The 17,849-nt window shown below is 36.5% G+C and overlaps 2 protein-coding genes across 4 annotated transcripts; both read left to right on the top strand.

The window, feature by feature from the left end:
* Positions 1–7,060: 7,060 nt before the first annotated feature.
* LOC122052448 (double-stranded RNA-binding protein 1-like) lies at positions 7,061–12,413 on the top strand. 3 transcript variants are annotated; one of them, XM_042613970.1, is made up of 7 exons: positions 7,061–7,501; positions 10,423–10,640; positions 10,728–10,947; positions 11,291–11,404; positions 11,663–11,749; positions 11,835–11,880; positions 11,963–12,413. In XM_042613970.1, exons 1-4 carry the CDS (start codon positions 7,219–7,221, stop codon positions 11,323–11,325), a joined length of 756 nt encoding a protein of 251 aa, XP_042469904.1. In that variant the 5' UTR covers positions 7,061–7,218; the 3' UTR covers positions 11,326–11,404; positions 11,663–11,749; positions 11,835–11,880; positions 11,963–12,413. The 3 variants fall into 3 exon arrangements, with proteins under 3 accessions (XP_042469904.1, XP_042469906.1, XP_042469903.1); XM_042613969.1 differs by having other exon boundaries at positions 7,062–7,501; positions 11,675–11,749; XM_042613972.1 differs by having other exon boundaries at positions 11,663–11,880.
* Positions 12,414–13,670: 1,257 nt separating this feature from the next.
* LOC122050662 (pentatricopeptide repeat-containing protein At1g66345, mitochondrial-like) lies at positions 13,671–17,034 on the top strand. Its single transcript, XM_042611553.1, has 7 exons — positions 13,671–13,789; positions 13,989–14,177; positions 14,432–14,622; positions 14,815–15,214; positions 15,293–15,891; positions 16,698–16,763; positions 16,844–17,034. The coding sequence occupies exons 1-7, from the start codon at positions 13,704–13,706 to the stop codon at positions 17,032–17,034; spliced, it is 1,722 nt and encodes a 573-aa protein (XP_042467487.1). The 5' UTR covers positions 13,671–13,703.
* The last annotated feature ends 815 nt before the right edge of the window (positions 17,035–17,849 follow it).

The raw sequence follows: 17,849 nt of genomic DNA, 5'->3' as shown, positions 1-17,849 counted from the left end.
CTTCATCTCTCGGTCGGTCGATCGGAGTATCCCCTCTTCAAAGTACTTTAACTAGAAACTAAATTTCAATAGGATGAGGATTACAATAAGGCATTTGAGGAGCTGAAAGAATATTTTCTACTCTCCCTGTATTAGCTAAACCAATAGTAGGAGAGACTTTGTGGGTGTACTTATCAGCCAACAATCATGCTGTTGGTTCTGTATTAGTGAGGCAGGAAGAGAAAGAATAGTTACCTGTGTATTTTTTGAGTCATTTATTAAAAGGAGCAGAGTGCCGATATACGACACTCGAGAAGTTAGCTTATGGATTGGTTTTAGCAGCTCGGAGATTACGTCCTTATTTTTTGTGCACACCCAATTATAGTATTGACTAACAACACTCTTGGTCGGGTACTCATTAACCCAAAAGTGTCCAGAAGATTGATCAAGTGGGCGATCGAACTTAGTGAATATGATATACAGTATCAGCCTCGAGCGGCAATCAAAGCTCAAGCTTTGATAGATTTCATAACAGAAATACCAAGTCCAGAAACAGAGAAAATCTAGATCATCTATGTGGATGGATCTTCTACTCGACAAGATAGTAGAATTGGGATTCTTCTTATATCTCCTAGAGAAAATCGAATATAACTATCTGTTAGATTGAATTATAGAGCCACCAACAATGAGGCCGAATATGAAATATTGATAGCAAGCTTACAGGCTGCTAAGCATGTAGGAGCACAGTTGACTAATCCTAAGTAGATTATATTTGAAGTTATCAGCTAATAACACTTTTTTAAACAATAAAGTCAATTTTGAGTTTGATATTACCTATGCCAATTACCTTGAGTTTATCGTTGTTCCCAAAGGCAACTGTTCCTAAGCTTTTGTATATTAGTTAAGTGAATTTGGTGTGATGTCTAGTCATGTGTCTAGAATATCCACTGTTCAATATTCACTTTGTTTCCTACAAAAAAGGTAGGAATTGTAGGATCGAAAAGTGCAGGGGGGTTGAATATTACTCTTGGCTAATTCGTTCGTTTTAAAAGTATCGAGTAAATTGCAGCGGAATAAGAACAATTAAAGAAAATAATGACACAAGTTGGTTTTACTTGTCGAAGCCTGTGACGACTGCTACTCCAAGGCCCACATTCGTTGAGTATTTACATTTGGTAATTCATTATCAATCTGAAATATTACAAATTAAAGTATAGTTAATTAAGTGTAGTAAAAATATACCAACAACTAAGAAATCTGGAATTTGAGCTTTAGGTTGTCGGAATAGTGTTATGACTTTGTCGGAATGTCTTTTGAGCAGCACACAGAAGAAGATTTACAAATTTCTAATTGTTAATTTGCCTATGCTCGAACTAGGCTTAAGTAAGCCATTGAGGGCACCTCCAACCTCCATTGAGGGTGCCTTCAGCCAAGGTTCTATCCCCATTTCCACGGTGCCGATAAGCTCCGCTGCCTGCGCCGCTTATCCACCGAAGGCGCCTCCAAACTCCATGAAGGGCACCCTCCATCTTGCATTCAAAGCGCCTTCCATCTCCTTGGAAGGCATCTTCGCGCCATGCTGTCCGAGGCTTTCAACCAAGGCACCCGAGGCGCCTCCAAGCTCCATGGAGGGTGCCTTGGGAACTGTTCATCCGAGGCTTTTAAGTCTTTTTCTCTCTCTGCAAGATGCGTTAGTCCAAAATATAAAATATATCCTATAAAATAGAGTTAGCACAATAAAATATGAAATAATAAGTTATAGTTTCCAGACTGTCCGGTTCTGACTTCATATTTCACCTCCGGAAATCCTAGGTCAAACTAACGCCTACTGTTCCCTCACCGGGGAACACGCCCTCACCTACTCCTCTCAGGAGAGTTTACGTGATGCCAGACTGGTCCTCCAGACCGACTGGACTTTTTCTCAGCACCCAAGGCTTTTGGTCTTCATGTTGGACGTCTGCTCCATGACCCGTCTAGACTTCCACCCGGTCTGCAACCACCAAGATCAACTTAGAGTCCCTGACTCTAGGATTTTGCCCGAAGCACTCGACCCATCAAGACTTTCCGCCTAGGGTTACCACCTCCTAGGATCTAGGGTTACCAACCCCTAAGATTTTCCACTTGCCTAACCGCAGTTAGGACTTTTCATCACCTAGGGTTACCCCCCCTAGAACTTAGAGTTAGCTCCCCCTAGGGTTTTCCACCTTCCTAGAATCCACTAGGACTTTTGTCTAAGATAACTTAGGACTTTCTTGCAACCTCAATCAACCTTATTAGACAACAAGATATCTTAACTTTTGAATCCTTTGTCATTATCAAAACACTGGTTTGATCGTATTGTGCTTCCTGCACCAACAGGAATTTCTTTATTAATTGGATAGATTTAGTTGAATTCAAATTTTAAGGTTTAGATTTAATTTTAAGTTTTAACTTATTGTTTAAGTTAACATAATTTAATTTAACTTTATCTATTTATTTTACCAAAATTTAATTTTAATTTAATTCAAATTTAATTTAATTTAATTCAATTCAATTTTAATTCATTTTTGTTTTATTTAATTTAATTTAATTTTAAATATTTTGTCTTAATCATCTCACCTGATCTATATTTTCAATCAGATAAACCTATGATTTTATGAAATGAATTAAGTTCAATTTCAGGGTTTAGTTTAACTTTGTGTTATATTCAAGTTTAGTTTTGGGTTCAACAAATAAACATTTTTTGGATAAACTTCTGGGATATGGTGAGTCACCTTGACATCAAATAGGCCTATCCACTGAACTTAGTACAAAATCTTAGTCTAACTAGTTAGAATCCGTAAGGGGTAGTGATCCTGTCTGAAATTTGCGAGGTGGTGCGCTGACTCCGGTGAATGGCAGTTTCTGATGAAGACGAACTTTTAAAGATCTGGAAGAGCTCCTCAACGATCCTACATACAATGAGATGAGCCAACAAAGCGTTAGTGACCTAAGACCAGGGTGAGGATCCCTGGCTAGGCTCTTCGATGCTCAAGGCAGTTCCTCTCTCAAGGGTGGAAGAAGAAGAAGAAGTACAGTAACTGAAGTACTTTAAAATAAAGTTTAGATACTAGAACTTGCTTACCTTACCAACAGAGAGGATCCTCCTTTTATACTACCTCATGTAACCTCCATAGTCATGAAGTGGTCCCCGATTTGTTAAAGTTTGTTAGGAGATGAAGTCACCTTCTAAGTTTCGTGTAATAATCCTTTAAGGAATCTTTTTTGTACCCCAGATGTACCTCTTTTATTGTTTGTGACTAATTTATGATGAAATATGTATAGGAACACGTTACTATAACTGAAGAAGCTTCTAGAAGATATTTCCGGCCAAATTTATTAGGCTATCATATTTATATACTTCTGTTAAGCATGTCTCGACCGATCATTCAAGTCGGTTGTGTATATATTAAGAATACCTTGAGAATACCTTCTAAGCATGTTTCGGCCGAGAATATCTATGAGCTTTATAAGGCTGAGCACCTTTACGCTCGGCCAGGTTTTGCCAGGCCGTGCCCCTATACACTCATTGGTGCTCGCTCGGCCTTTATTCGATCGATGATATATTAAAAGTTTTTATAAGGCTAAATACTTTTATGCTCGGTCGGACTTTGTCTGACCGGGCGCGTATAAGCACATGAGCGCTCGCTCAGCCTTCACTCGACTGGTAACATACTAAAAGCTTCTATATATAAGGTTAAGTACCTTTACACTCAATCGAGCTTTGCCCGGCCAAACACGTATATGTACGATAGTACTCGTTCGACCTTTAGTCGACCGGTAACTTACTAAAAGCTTCTATATATAAAGTTAAGTAGCTTTGCACTCAATCGAGCATTGCCCGGCCGAGCGCATATACGTACAATAGTACTTGTTTGACCTTTAGTCAGTCGGTAATATACTAAAAACTATATATAAGGCTAAGTGCGTTTACGCTCGATCGGGCTTTTCCCGGCCGAGCGCATATACGTACAATAGTACTCGCTCGGCCTTTAATCGACTAGTAATATACTAAAAACTATATATAAGGCTAAGTGCCTTTATGCTCGATCGGGCTTTGCCCGGCCGAGTGCATATACGTACAATAGTACTCGCTCGGCCTTTAGTCGGCCGGTAATATACTAAAAACTATATATAAGGCTAAGTGTCTTTACGCTCAATTGGGCTTTGCCCGACATAGCGTATATACATATAATAGTACTCGCTCGGCCTTTAGTCGGCCGATAATATACTAAAAACTATATATAATGCTAAATATCTTTATGCTCGATCGGGCTTTGTCCGACCGAGCGCATATACATACAATAGTACATCCTCGACCTTTAGTCGGCCGGTAATATACTAAAAACTATATATAAGGCTAAATATCTTTACGCTCGATCATGCTTTGCCTGGACGAGCGCCTGTAAGCACATTAGTGCTCCCTCGGCCTTTTATTTGGTCGTTCATCATCCTATCTTTCTCGACCATGACCTCTACTTCGCTTGCCAGACCACTTCATCATAACTCATATCACTAGCCTCCCCTTCAAGTATAGTCGAAGGAGGTATGATCGACTGACTAGATATGCTTTCTTGTTTGTTTCAATTTTGTTTGTTTGCTCTACTCGTATAACTCATTACCCTATGCTTTCTTTTTCCTTTTCTTTTAACCGTATCTTGAGAGTCATGCGGTTTTTCAAAATTATCTCATCAGTGATTGGTCTTTCAATGGAAAGAGAATGTTCGAAGATATGACATCTCAGCATATGATTTGGTCTGTCCTGTCTATCATAAATGTCTCTTTATAGATGAGTGTCACGTAGCATTTTTTCCTATTTCTTGAAGCTACCTTTAATATGCTTTTTTATCAATGTCCCATCATATTCTTATTAGCAAATCAATGCTTCTCCTTTCACGAGCTGTTTCAATTTAACGACGATCCTTATATCCCCTAAAACCCTAAATCTTTCTTATTTCTTTACTCTTCATCTTCCTCAACTCACTTTCTGGTGATTCTCTCTTCCGACTTTCTCCGATGAGGAATTACTAGCTCCTTGGTATGCTCAAACCATTCTTCCTTTAGTACTGTCGATCGAATTTCCATTCGCTCTCAGTAGGAAATCCTTAAAGAATATCATATCAAGGTACCGCACCCTGAGGCTTATCCCCATCTTCCTCTTGATGACTATGTTACCTTCTTCAAAGATCAATTGGTGGCAGGTTTATGCTTCCCTATTCCTCCATTATTATCGGAGATAAGACAATATTTCGGTATTCCTTTATAACAATTTACTCCGAATGCTTTTCGATATCTATATAGGTTGTTCATGTTATTTCGCCTTTTCAGTATCCCTCTCACTCCTCAAAACTTCTTCATGTTCTCTTATCCAAAAAAAACGGAGCCGGGAGTATTCCTCTTCCAATCTCGTCCCAAGATGTTGTTCTTTACAGACATGCCGTCATCCAACAAGGGTTGGAAATCACGTTTTTTCTTTATAAAATTTCCTAGACCTATTACATGGTCTACCCCATGGTAATCTTCTTTCTCCCCTCTTCATGATGTAAAAGAACTTCATCAACAACCAGTCTTTTTTTATTATTACAATAGATTGCTTAGTCACGACTTTTTTATTCATGAATGGATACGTAGTGATCTTCTGTATCTTTTTGGCCTGAGCTCTGTTCAAAAGAGATTACAATGTTCCTTTGGTAAGTTTTGACATCTTAACTATTACTCTTTTACTAACTAAAATATTCTTTTATTTATTGTAGTGAATGCTGTATTCAGAGCTCCGGTTGACAAGGAAATTAACTTAGAAGAGGAGGTATTACTAGCCAAGGAACGAGAGCTCAATGCAGAGCTTAATGCCGAGCCAGTTCAACCTTCTGATACTCCTTTGTCTGAACCCTCTATCCAACCCGTGATCGCTTCTAGCTCTCACCCCTTGCCAGAGGACACCCCTTTAGAGCTACAAGAGCAGACACCGGAAACTACTCCTACAAGAAAACACCCTAGGCGGCGGTTAACCTTAGCGCCCCTCCTCAAGAAATGAGTTATTTCTGTTCCTGAAGATATGCCCATAGGAGATATTCAAATCACTTCTCCTGAACTTACCCTATCTTCCTTATATCTTATTATCGCTTCCCCACTATTCATCCACAGGAAGACCCTTCCATTCAAAGTGCTGAGTTTGTTATGTCCTTCCCAGAACAAATTCCTTTACCCCCCCCCCCCCCCCCCCAAGAAACTCAGGATCCTCCTTTTCTCTTTTCTCCTCCTTCACTTCACACTTCTTTATCGTCCTCCTCCACATCTTCTTCCACCCTTCCAATATTATTCTCTTTATCTTCTTTCACATTAGAGGTTGAGAAGTATTGTTTCCTCTATTTATGCAACAACTAGAGACTAGTTACATAATTTAATCATTTTATATAGACAAATAGATGAGACATTTTTTTATTAAAAAAAATTAGTATGATTCTGAAGACATCTTCAATGTAAGATTTATAAGAGGTTTGTAAAATCTAAAAAGCTGAATAAAAAATATTCAACTCTTGTAGAGATGAGGTTTGAGGTTTTAATTTAAAAATAGTAGTGAAAATATAAATATATTCTTTTGTCTTGAATTTAATATAATATTTATGAAGTCCTGCTCATGCTATGAATTAGATAATAAGAAAGCTCATTTAGAGCTTTAATCATTGAAAATATTTTTAATAAATTTTCATATTATTAATGTGATATAATAGGATCCTAACAAAATTTATTTAGAGCTTTTATCATTAAAAATATTATGATAAAATATATCTCAGTCTTAATTTTTATTCAAATATATAAATATATATATATATATATATATATATATATATATATATATATATATATATATATATATATATATATATATGAGAATATTATTAAACTAGTGTATAAACTTCTGTACAACATGACATCTATTCACGAGACGAAAATGGAATTGACAACTTGGAACGTCGAAGTTTTTTATTCTCTAAACACGGAAATAATATGAACTCGTGAAGACATTTTATTATCGGGTTTATTTAGTAAATGTAACCGTCCCATCAGTCTCCTCGGGTCGCGCGGCCTACACTGCCGGTTGCACTCCACCAAAACCCTCCCTTTACCCTTTCCATTCCACCGCTACTTTGACTTTCGATTCACTTCCCCCACCCATTTTCCTCTCCTCGTCGCCGATCGCAATCGGGAATCGTCCCGGATATGCACAAGAGCCGGCTCCAGGAGCTCTGCCAGCGCCAGCAATGGTCGCTTCCGGAGTACGCCACCTCACATGACGGCCCTGCCCACAATTTCCGCTTTAGCGCTACCGTCACCGTCAACGGCTCCTCGTTCCACTCCCCCGATCTCTCCCGGACATCCAAGGAAGCTCAGAACAAGGCCGCGCTGGTCGCTTTCGAGCAGCTCTCTGACGTGGTCCCGCAGTCGCCGCCCGTGGACTTACCACCGCCTCCAACCCCTGCACCGGCCCTTCCTATAGATCTTGGTGAGCTTTTCTATTCTTGTATCTTGTATTTTGCGTCTGGGAGTGCTTTTTCGACGGGGAAGCTCGGTTGATTAATGGTTCTATGGAATATGCGCATTGCTTGAGGCGGAATTTTAAATCAAATTTCTTCTATTTGATCTTTGTATTTGAAATCGAAGTTTTTCCATTTTTTAAGTTTTGCTAACATTTTTTTCTCTTGTTTTTTCTTGTTTTGTGTAGGTTTCCGTTGTGTATAGCTAGCGTAGCATAGAGAGGCATCTTCTAGTTTAGTGGCTTAAAATTGACTGAGTATGTAAATTAGTTATAACTTTCAGGCATCATGTTTGCTTTCATTTTATCGATAATTTGCTTAATTCAAGTTTTTCAAATCACCATTTAGTACTCTGCTTATCTTCATATGCATATATCTCTTTTTATGGTGGATTACTAGCTTTGGATTGTTGCTCTAGTTGCCCCAGCAGATTTTTCTAATGCAATTCGAAAATAAATAAATAAACTTTATAATATCAAAACATCCTCTAAAGTTTTTTTTTTATTGATCTTGTCAAGTGAGACATGATATAAATTTACTGTATAGCCAAGATTTTGAAAAGACATCTGGATGTGTGCAGTAGGGTCAACACATAGTGTGTAGGTTGCTCGCAAGCACAACATAATCATAACCTCGATACAGAATAGGGCGTCGCTGAAAATTGTATGGACAATTTTTTTTGGAGTTTTTATAATTTAAACAATGTTTAAGAACTTAATTAATCTAAACAATCACACAATAGATACAAGAACTTAATGAATAATACCAGAAAAATAAGATTTTAATTCCTCTATGCTTAAAAAACATTATTTGTTGTTTTCTCAATAGAATAATCTGCCCCTTTTGGTGTTACATTTTCTTAAAATTATCAATCAACTAGTTATTTGCACTTTCTTCCGCTTTTTTGTAGCCAATGGATTATGGATCTTGTTTGGCCTTTTGTACTCAAGGTTTCTTTTGATTTTTTGTTGTTCACTCAAATTTGCAGGGATGCTACATAAAGTCAACCATTTATCATTTATTTTTTTCCTGTCCAACATATTCCATTGCTTGTAACTTGTAAGATGATTATGCTTGATAAGAATTTACTTGATCCAATCTAAGATGTGATCTACATGTGGTCACATATTGCTATATATCTACATAATTGGTAGATTAATTTTGCTTTTATTTTGATCAAATAATGATGGTGCATATCACATATGCATACTGCAAAGCCTTGCATAGCACATGCTGCTTTTTGAAACAATTTTAGTAGCCCATGTTATTATCAATTTATATCCTTTTTCAGATAAATTTTGATAATTGATATACCAAAGTAAATAAGAGCAACTTTATTTTCATACAAATAAAATTCCTGCTTGCTAGATGGAGATGAGAAATTTTGTGATGTGTGCCTGGTTGTTCCTTGTACATTCCGACTTCAGAATGTTCTCTGCACTTGTAAGACCTGTTCATATTAAGCATGCTAAGTATATGGTCATGCAGTGATTTACATGTGATATTCTAATAATTTACTTATGCTAGTATAATATTGACAATTTGTCCTATAAATTTAAACATTTGAAAGTCTCCATAGGAAACTATTCCATATAATTGTACCATAAAACTTAGATGACAAAATTTCTATGATAAATAGTTTTTAAACTAGTTAGATAATTTTATTTTCGGTGGAATATTTTGAATGCTAATTTACTTGGGAAGAAGATGCTATATGTTTGAGTGTGTTACCATCTCATTTTTTCCCTTCACCTTGGTTTGGATCAATGAAATCATTAGTTTTTGTGTCTTAGGTACCTCTTTTCTTTGACACTCTATAGGATCTGCTATTTTATTCAAATTCTTTCAAGTTATCATTGAGAACTATGTGAAAAGTTTTTATGCCTTCAAGCAATTCCAGTTATGATATATGACTTTTTTTTGAATAGTTGGGTGAGAAGTATATAATCATGGACTCAATTTGGAGATCAATTTAGATTTTTATTTTCAATTTGATATTGTTGAATTAAAAAATTTTATATGTTCTTTGATATTCAAGAGCGGTAAAAGTTCGTTTTAGTTTTTATCAAAAAAAAAAATAAAGCCTTTAAAAGTTCTTTTTAAATATTAGAGGTAAAGCAAACTTTTTCTTTGACGATTTGATCTTATTCCAAGTCTATAAATGGGGTTAGGATCCCATGAATTTGTTAATCTTTTAGTTTAATAATATTTTCCCTCTAAGGTGAGTCTAAAGTCTGAGCTTTTCTGTGTTACGATATTCTTGTTGCATCAGGCATGTTTTCGTTCTTGAAATTGGACTGGACAATCACAAATAGAACTTAGCCTTGGACTACTTTGGGCATGTTATTTCTATTTTAATTTTTTTGCTTTTGTTTATTGGATAAAACAAATTTTACAAAATGTGTTTTTTTAGTTTGTATTTTTGTTGGGGTATTTATGCCCTCCTCATGCAAGAGATTTATCTTACTGTTATGAGCTGGAAATTTTCAGAGCTGATGGAAGTTTGCTCAAAAGTTTTCCATCAAGTTTCTTATATATGGTTTAACTTTACATCTTCTTGCAATATATCATCATTGCCACCGAGCAGTGGTTGTTCCAAATATTATGGACTCTTTTAAGATATATATATAATTAGCAAAATATTTCTTAATGCCAAATAGGATCATGGAAGATGATTAATTAACTATTTATTGAAATTAATATTGTTACTTCAGTGGAAAATATTTTTTCCCAGTGTACAGATGTGAAATTCAGGTGCTTTAAAGAATCCTAAATTTCAAATAAATATGGTTTGAGAATTAGTATAATCTAAAGTTCGTTCTGTTTGTAACTCTATCATGTATTTCCACAAGCTGCTATAATAATGACATTTTGTTGAATTTGTTGAAAGGCAATCAAGTTTCATACAAGAACCAACTTCAGATATATCTTCAGAAGCAAGCTAAATGTCTACCAACATATACCTATGTTTGTCATGCTCTTCAATTCAAAGCTACTGTTAAAGTTGATGAGCAAACATTTGAGAGCGCATCATATTGTTATACTGTTAAGGAAGCTGAACATTCTGCTGCAAAAGTTGCTTTGATGTCATTGTTTGGTGATCAGCAGGTGCAAGGGTTCAGCTTTTTATGCATTATTTTTTTTACAATCAACAATTGGCTCTGATTCATTAATTTGTTTTTTTTTCTTTTGCAGGATGATGGCATTATGTACAAGAATCTATTGCAGGAATTAGTACAAAAAGAAGGGTTGCCTATGCCAGAGTATAACACAACGAGATATGGTGAAAGTCATGTTCCTACTTTCTCTGTCACTGTTGAAATCAAAGGCAAATTATTTCAGGGAGATGCAGCGAAAACCAAGAGACAGGCAGAAACGAATGCTGCAAAGATCGCATATTCTTATCTTTACCAAAGTAAGTTACGGTTTTCCCCCTCAAATATGTCATTTTATGGTTTCTCAGTAGGGGTAGTATGGATGGTAGTCATCCCCACCCATACTATCCTAAAACTACTTTTTTCCTGTCTTGTTAGAAACTTTAATAGTATTACCCCCTGTCAAAATATGATGGTAAGGGTTGTGTGAGATTATTTAATAATTTTTTTTGTTTTATAATTTACTTTAGAAATTTGTTTAACTCATGGAGAATTGTATATATTGTTTAGACAATCAGCTCAAGTGATTTTGAAGTTAGTTTGATTCTTTATCTAGCTATTCTATATGGAATTAAAAAAACAGTTTTATTTAATACCTTTCAGGTAGGTCAAGCAGATTTTCTTCCCATTTATCTTAAATATTGGAAGAGCATATGGAATCTGAACCTGCTGCTTCAACATTAGTGCCAATAATCAACACAAACTCTTCAAAGACAGGTTGTATTAGTGTGTAGATGATTTTCTTGTTTAGCTTATTCTTCAACTTAAGTATACTTGTCTATGCATGGTCTGAGCACTATATAATGTATAAAAACCACATATAATGCTTATAAATTGAGCCTCATTCATATACTCCATCTTCCATCCAACTCATGAGTAGCTATAACAATTTTGCTTTTGGCATACATAATGAAGTCTTAAACGCTATGGTATGGATTTTTATCAAGTCTGATTATAATTGCTAAAATTTTGAAGTTGATGGTGCAGAAGATGAACATGACCATGACCATGTACAGAAGCAAGAACCTGGAAGTGAAATTAAAATTAGCGAAATCCTGCAAGGTGGACCATTTTACATTCTCTAGTTGTTCATCATGTTTGTTTATAGTTAGCTAATTGATTTGCAACTGATCTTGGCCATGTCAAGAATCAAGAATGTGCAAGTGCCATTACAATTAAAGAAATTCTGCAAGGTGAATCATTGCACTTGCAATATTAATCAAATTCCAATTTCAATTTGCCTTTATTTTTTTTTTTGCATCTGATCATGGGTAGATGAGCATGATCCTATGGAGAAGCAAGGGCATAACTTCACAAGCGCTCACAGTGAACTTCCCATGCCGGGAAGCAGTCACTCAATGCTGTGCAATAGGGTCCAAGTTTATCCTCGCAAAGCTGACGTGGTTTTGCCTGAAGGTGGAATCACTCTACCCTTCAGCGATGATAGCTGGGTCGCCGTCAGTTTGGACTTCTAAAATCCATCAAGGCAATTGTTCTTTAGGCAGCAGACCTTGTCATGTTATAACAATGCGATAGTGCACAGACCAGCTTCCTGGGTCATTGCTACGTATGCTCTTTCTTTCCATATCAGTATGTGCAGAGACAGATTCCTTGGTTCGTAGAAAGACATCTTATTACACATGGTTTGTAGCTTGAATTGATTTTGATGAGTATTGTTTTCCTTTTTCTTTTAATATTATCATCTATGCTTTTGTGCCCACGAATACTACTATGAGTTTGCATTTTGGAGTTGCCTTTTAATGCATATGCTATGAACCCTTTCATATGAACTATTTTATGCTATGAATCCTGGGACGAATTAGCGGGGGCGCTGGAGATGAGTGTATCTGTCTTTTTTTTTGTTGTCACATTTTATGAAATTTTCTTGCCTTCAAAGTTCAGAGTATAGCAGAGCTTGTCATCATATGTCACCGCTGGTAGATTTGTAAAATTGAATCGTTTAATACGGGTGAAGCCAGCATAAATACTCTTTGACATGATGATTTTGTTTTGATTTTTTGATTTATTCTTTCCTAACAGTGTGATCTAGAGACAGTCAGGGATGGTTTTACTTTTTTTTTTTTTTTTTTTTTTTTTTCTGTTTTTAGAATTTATGATATTTACATGCCCTTGAGAAATTACAGTATTCATTCATGTTTTTCGTGGAATAGGTTAGTGGAGATATCAATTAGATTCAATATTGAACTAATTTGCATCAATTATCCTAATCTCGAGTTTCTTTTTTTCTATGTTGTGAATGAATTGTGCCTTCAAAATAAATTTTTTAGCATAAATAAATTTGTTTTTTAAAATTTTGCTTGATTTTTAGGAAACTAAAATTCGAATTTTGTTTTCTAATTAACTTAAATCAAATAAGAATTGTGTAAGGCTGACGAGGCACCGGTCGGAATGTAAATGGGAATGTGTGGGACATACTTGTTAAACCAACTCTTAGTCAATGAAAAACAAGATTAAGAAATCAAACTCTTCTTACCCTAATGAATAGATCGTTGGTTCCTAGTTTTTCGCTCTTTGCTTTGCCGTCGCTCAGAGCGATAAGAGGAGCGTAGAACCCTAGTTGAGACCATGGTGAGTTATACGATGCATCTACCGGTTGTTTCGATCTTGAACAACCTTTTCTTACTTTCGAGTAATTAGTGGATTTTTTTATTTTTATTATTGCTGTCGCTGGTCGCCATCGGGCATTTCCAGTATATTCTTCGTGTTCTGAGCACGAACGAACGTTGATGGGAATCAGAAGATCGCATGTTCGCCCTTACCTCTATCAAAGATATCGGCGGTCGTCGCTTCACCAATATTGTTTGCAAGAAGGCCGACGTCGCCAATATGGATCTCCTGGTTATTTCGATCTTGAATTCCCTTTTCCTTCTTCCGAGTAATTAGTTGAGTTTTTGTTTTTTTTTTTTTTTTGTTTTCGGTAGTCGCTGATCGCCAACGATGATTTCTAGCATATTTTCGTGTTCTGAACACGAACGTTGATGGGAAGCAGAAGCGCATGTTCGCCTTTACCTCTATCAAAGGTATTGACCGTCGCTTCACCAATATCGTTTGCAAGAAGGCCGACATCGACATTAACAAAAGGTTGTTCTTTTTCTCCTATGGATTGCTATCCTTGGAAGTTGTTGATCCTACTGTTCCTTTAAATATCTTTGCAAGTTCATCTTTTTGTTATAGTGAAAGGATCAAAAAAAATTTCTTTCTAAATATTCTTTGATTAACCTGCTGCAGAGTAATCTTCTTAATTTATTTAATTGCGCTAGTAAATTTTACTTTTCTGTAGGACTGGCGAGCTTTCTGCTGCTGGACTTCAGAATATGATGACAGTTGTTGCGAGCCCACGCCAGTTCAAGATTCCTGATTGGTTCTTGAACAGGAAGAAAGATTACAAAGATTGCAGGTATTCTCAGGTTGTTTCAAATGCCTTGGACATGAAGCTGAGGGATAACCTTGAGAGGTTGAAGAAGAGAAGGTTAGCTTATCCTAAAACTCTATAGGTTTCTTGTTAGAATATTTCAGTAAATTTTGTCTCTGGATTGCACGTTGCTACTAATCCCTAGAGTTTGCAAAGCAATGACTTCAGACTCTTTACTCTTTGTTCTTTGTTACATTGAATCTGCACTCTGATTCTACTTTTAAACGGTTTCTTTTTTTCGGTTGTGAATTCAAATTAAATTGCTTAACATTTTTTTTTCATTCCAAGTTTAATATTTTTTGGATCAATAGGGCAAAATTGATGTTCGTCTCAAAATATGACCCAAGCAGCTACTTCGACAGTGAATTGATACTTGTTCGTCGCCAATCTCTCCACCTTCCTGCTAATAATTCCCAAGCAGACTCAGGCCATTGCCGACAACCGCAAAAAGAACCAAATTTTTGCAATCTTTCCTCTATAATCAACGATGTGAGCAACAAAGGTTGGAGCTTAGACAACCTAACTGCTGGTTTCGGATCAGTACAACTCACTGAACCCTTGGTGGAGCAAGTGATACTTTACCTCAAGGAACCCACTGACGCAAAAAAGGCGCAAACTTTCTTCCACTGGTGCTCCTAGGCCTAACATTTCGAACACGGTCTGCGATCTTATTGCTTCATTGTTCATGTCCTAGTTCGTTCTGGCCTTCTTATCGATGCGCGTGCTTTGCTGGATTCAGCAGTCAGCAAGTATACAGAGAGAGTTGCATCTCAACATGCATCGATTGTGGAGGTGCTTCTCAGCACTTACGAAGCAGTTTTTCCCGATCATCGTGTTTTTGATCTTTTGCTGCAGTTGTATTCGAAAAAAAGAATGACCAATGAAGCGTTTGATGCTTGCAGATACATGGGAGATCATGGGCTGGACGCTAATATAATTAGCTTTAACACAATGCTTCATGTTTCACAGAGATCTGATCAGAATAATTTGGCTTGGAAGATCTTTGAATATATGTTTGCAAGAAGAATATACCCAAACCAAACAACGACTGAAGTTATGATTGATGTGATGCTCAAGGAAGGGGTTTTGCCAAAGTTAGTGAGTGTTTTAGATAGAATTCGTGGGAGTTGATGTTCCCCTAGCATTATTGTGAACACTACACTGACTTTTAGGATCATTGAGGAGGATAGGGTTGAAGAAGCAATCACTCTTTTGAATAGAATGCTGCAAAGAAACATGATGTTTGATGATATTGCATACTCTTTGGTTGTAGCTAGCTATTGCAAGTTGTGCAAACTGGACTCGACACTTCAATCCAAGGACGAAATGATCAACAGGGGATGCAGCTTGAATTCATATGTTTACACTTGTCTAATAGGATTTTATTCCGAGGAAGAAAGAATCGAAGAGGCTGTTCAAATAATGGAAGAGATGGTGTCAATAGGACTGAAACCATATAACGAGACATATAATCATCTGATAGTTGGTCTGTCGAGAAATGGGTGGACAAATCAGTGCTTGAGATATAGTGAAAAGATGCTTGAAGGTAGATTTTTGCCTAGTCTTGGCACTTACAATGAGATGATAAAGACACTCTGCATAGCAGGAAATATTGAGGAAGCCAACAGAACTCTGACATCTTTATTAAACATGGGGCTTGTCCCTGATCAGGAAATATATTTGATTCTAATTTATGGCTATGGAACTACTGGAGATTGTCAGAAAATCATTACACTTTACTATGAGATGGTGTATATGGGTCTTGAGCTCAGTATAAGGGTCTATAAGTCCTTGGTTCAAAACCTCTGCAAAAGTTGAAAAATGAGTGAAGCTGAGAAATTTATTGGCATTTTGGGGAGGAAAGGTTTGACCCCTACTAGCTGCATGTATAATTCATTGATCACAGCATACTGTAACAGAGGTGGTATACAGAGAGCACTTATTTTCTATGATAAGATGATTGAAAAGGAGTTAGTGCCATGTTTAGATGCTTTAATGCTTCTAGCAAAGAAAATGTTGTAAATAGCTGAAATTTACAGCTTATCATAGGTCAGATGTGCATGATCCTGTATAGGAATGAGAGCCAGCAATTGCAATTCAGAAAGGTCAAACCCAACTAGATTAAAACACTATGGTTAAGGTTTTTTTTTTTTTTTTATCAATTCTGATTATAATTGCTAAAATTTTGAAGCTGATTGTGTATAGGATGAGCATGACCATGCACAGAAGCAAGAACCTAGGTGCGCCATTTAAATTGGTGAAATCCTGCAAGGCGAACCATTATACATTGTGGAAAAAGGCGAAACGCTCGCCCCCAGCGCCCTCGCCGTACCCAACCCAAGGCCATCACGGGGAGGTAAATCGCAGCATCCGAGCGGGCATGTGGCGGACATGGTGTAATACGAGGATAGGGGATTTATTCCCTAGCTGCCCCGAGGATCGACCCTACCGCCTCATTGTGGCAAGTTCCGCCACATACCAACCCGGATGACCCACAGGATCAAGGCGAACCATTATACATGCTACAGGTCATAGGTGTTCATCATGTTTGTTTATAGTTAGCTAAATGATCTGCAGCTGATCATGGCCATGTCGAGAATCAAGAACCTGCAAGTGTCACTACAATTGAAGAAATTCTACAAGGTGAATCATTCGCTTTCAGTGTTAATTAAAATCCTATTTCAATTTGCCTTTTTTTTTTTTGAGCATTTGATCATGGCCAGATGAGCATGATCCTGTGGAGAAGCAGAGCGTATCAGTGCTAGTAAGAATGGAAAACAACCTCTACAAGATCTCCTTGAATCTGGCAGCTCAACATCATTCCTACAGTCCTGACTGCTCCAGTTGTCATAAGTTCACAAGCACACAGCGAACTTCCCTTGCGCGGAAGCAATCTCTCGCTACTGTGCAATAGAGTCCAAGTTTATCCTCATGGTTTTACCTGAAGGTGGAATCGCTCTACCCTTTAGTGATAATAGCTTGGTAGCGGTCAGTATGGAATTCTAAAATCGATCAAGACAATTGTTCTATACTTTTAATATGGTCATCATCTATACTTTTGTGATACTAATATACATTTACATTTTAAGGGAGATGTCGTTTGATGTAGACGCTTTCATCTTTTTCATATGCATTGTTTGTGAACTTTTGATGCCCTCAAGAAATTACAGTATTCTTGCATGTTTTTCATGGAATAAGAGTTAGTACAATGTACAATTGAATTCGGGTTCCATATTTTTATTGAATTAATTTGCATCAAATATATCCTAGTATCTTAAGTGTCAATATAAAATTTTGACAATAATTCATTGTGCCATCAAAATAAATCTCAAGTATAAATTAATTTGTTTTTTTAAATGCTTGATTTATAATTTTATTATTTTTTAAGTATCTCAAACCAAATAAGAATGGGCAAAAGTTAAAAGAGCTAAAACGACGTCTTGTTATATTGTTATTCTGAAAATATTTTCACTTTTAGTATTATAATGGCTAGTTGTTTAACTAAGTAGCTAATATAAGTTATAGCTGTTTCAAAATGATTATAATTAATTTCAATTAAGTTTAATGAAGTTTAAGTAATTTTGATAAGTTGATAGATATGGTTTTCATATAATAAAATATTATATATAATAATTGTTGGTGCAACCTTAGGTCAAGGTTGACCTGGTTGACCCGACTCGAGGTGACTTGACTCGAGTTGTATTTTAATGTTTGACTTGGGAAGATTGT

The sequence above is a fragment of the Zingiber officinale genome, chromosome 3A, assembly GCF_018446385.1.
Source record: "Zingiber officinale cultivar Zhangliang chromosome 3A, Zo_v1.1, whole genome shotgun sequence".
NCBI classification, from domain to species: domain Eukaryota; kingdom Viridiplantae; phylum Streptophyta; class Magnoliopsida; order Zingiberales; family Zingiberaceae; genus Zingiber; species Zingiber officinale.
This window is presented reverse-complemented; position numbering and strand designations above follow the sequence as displayed.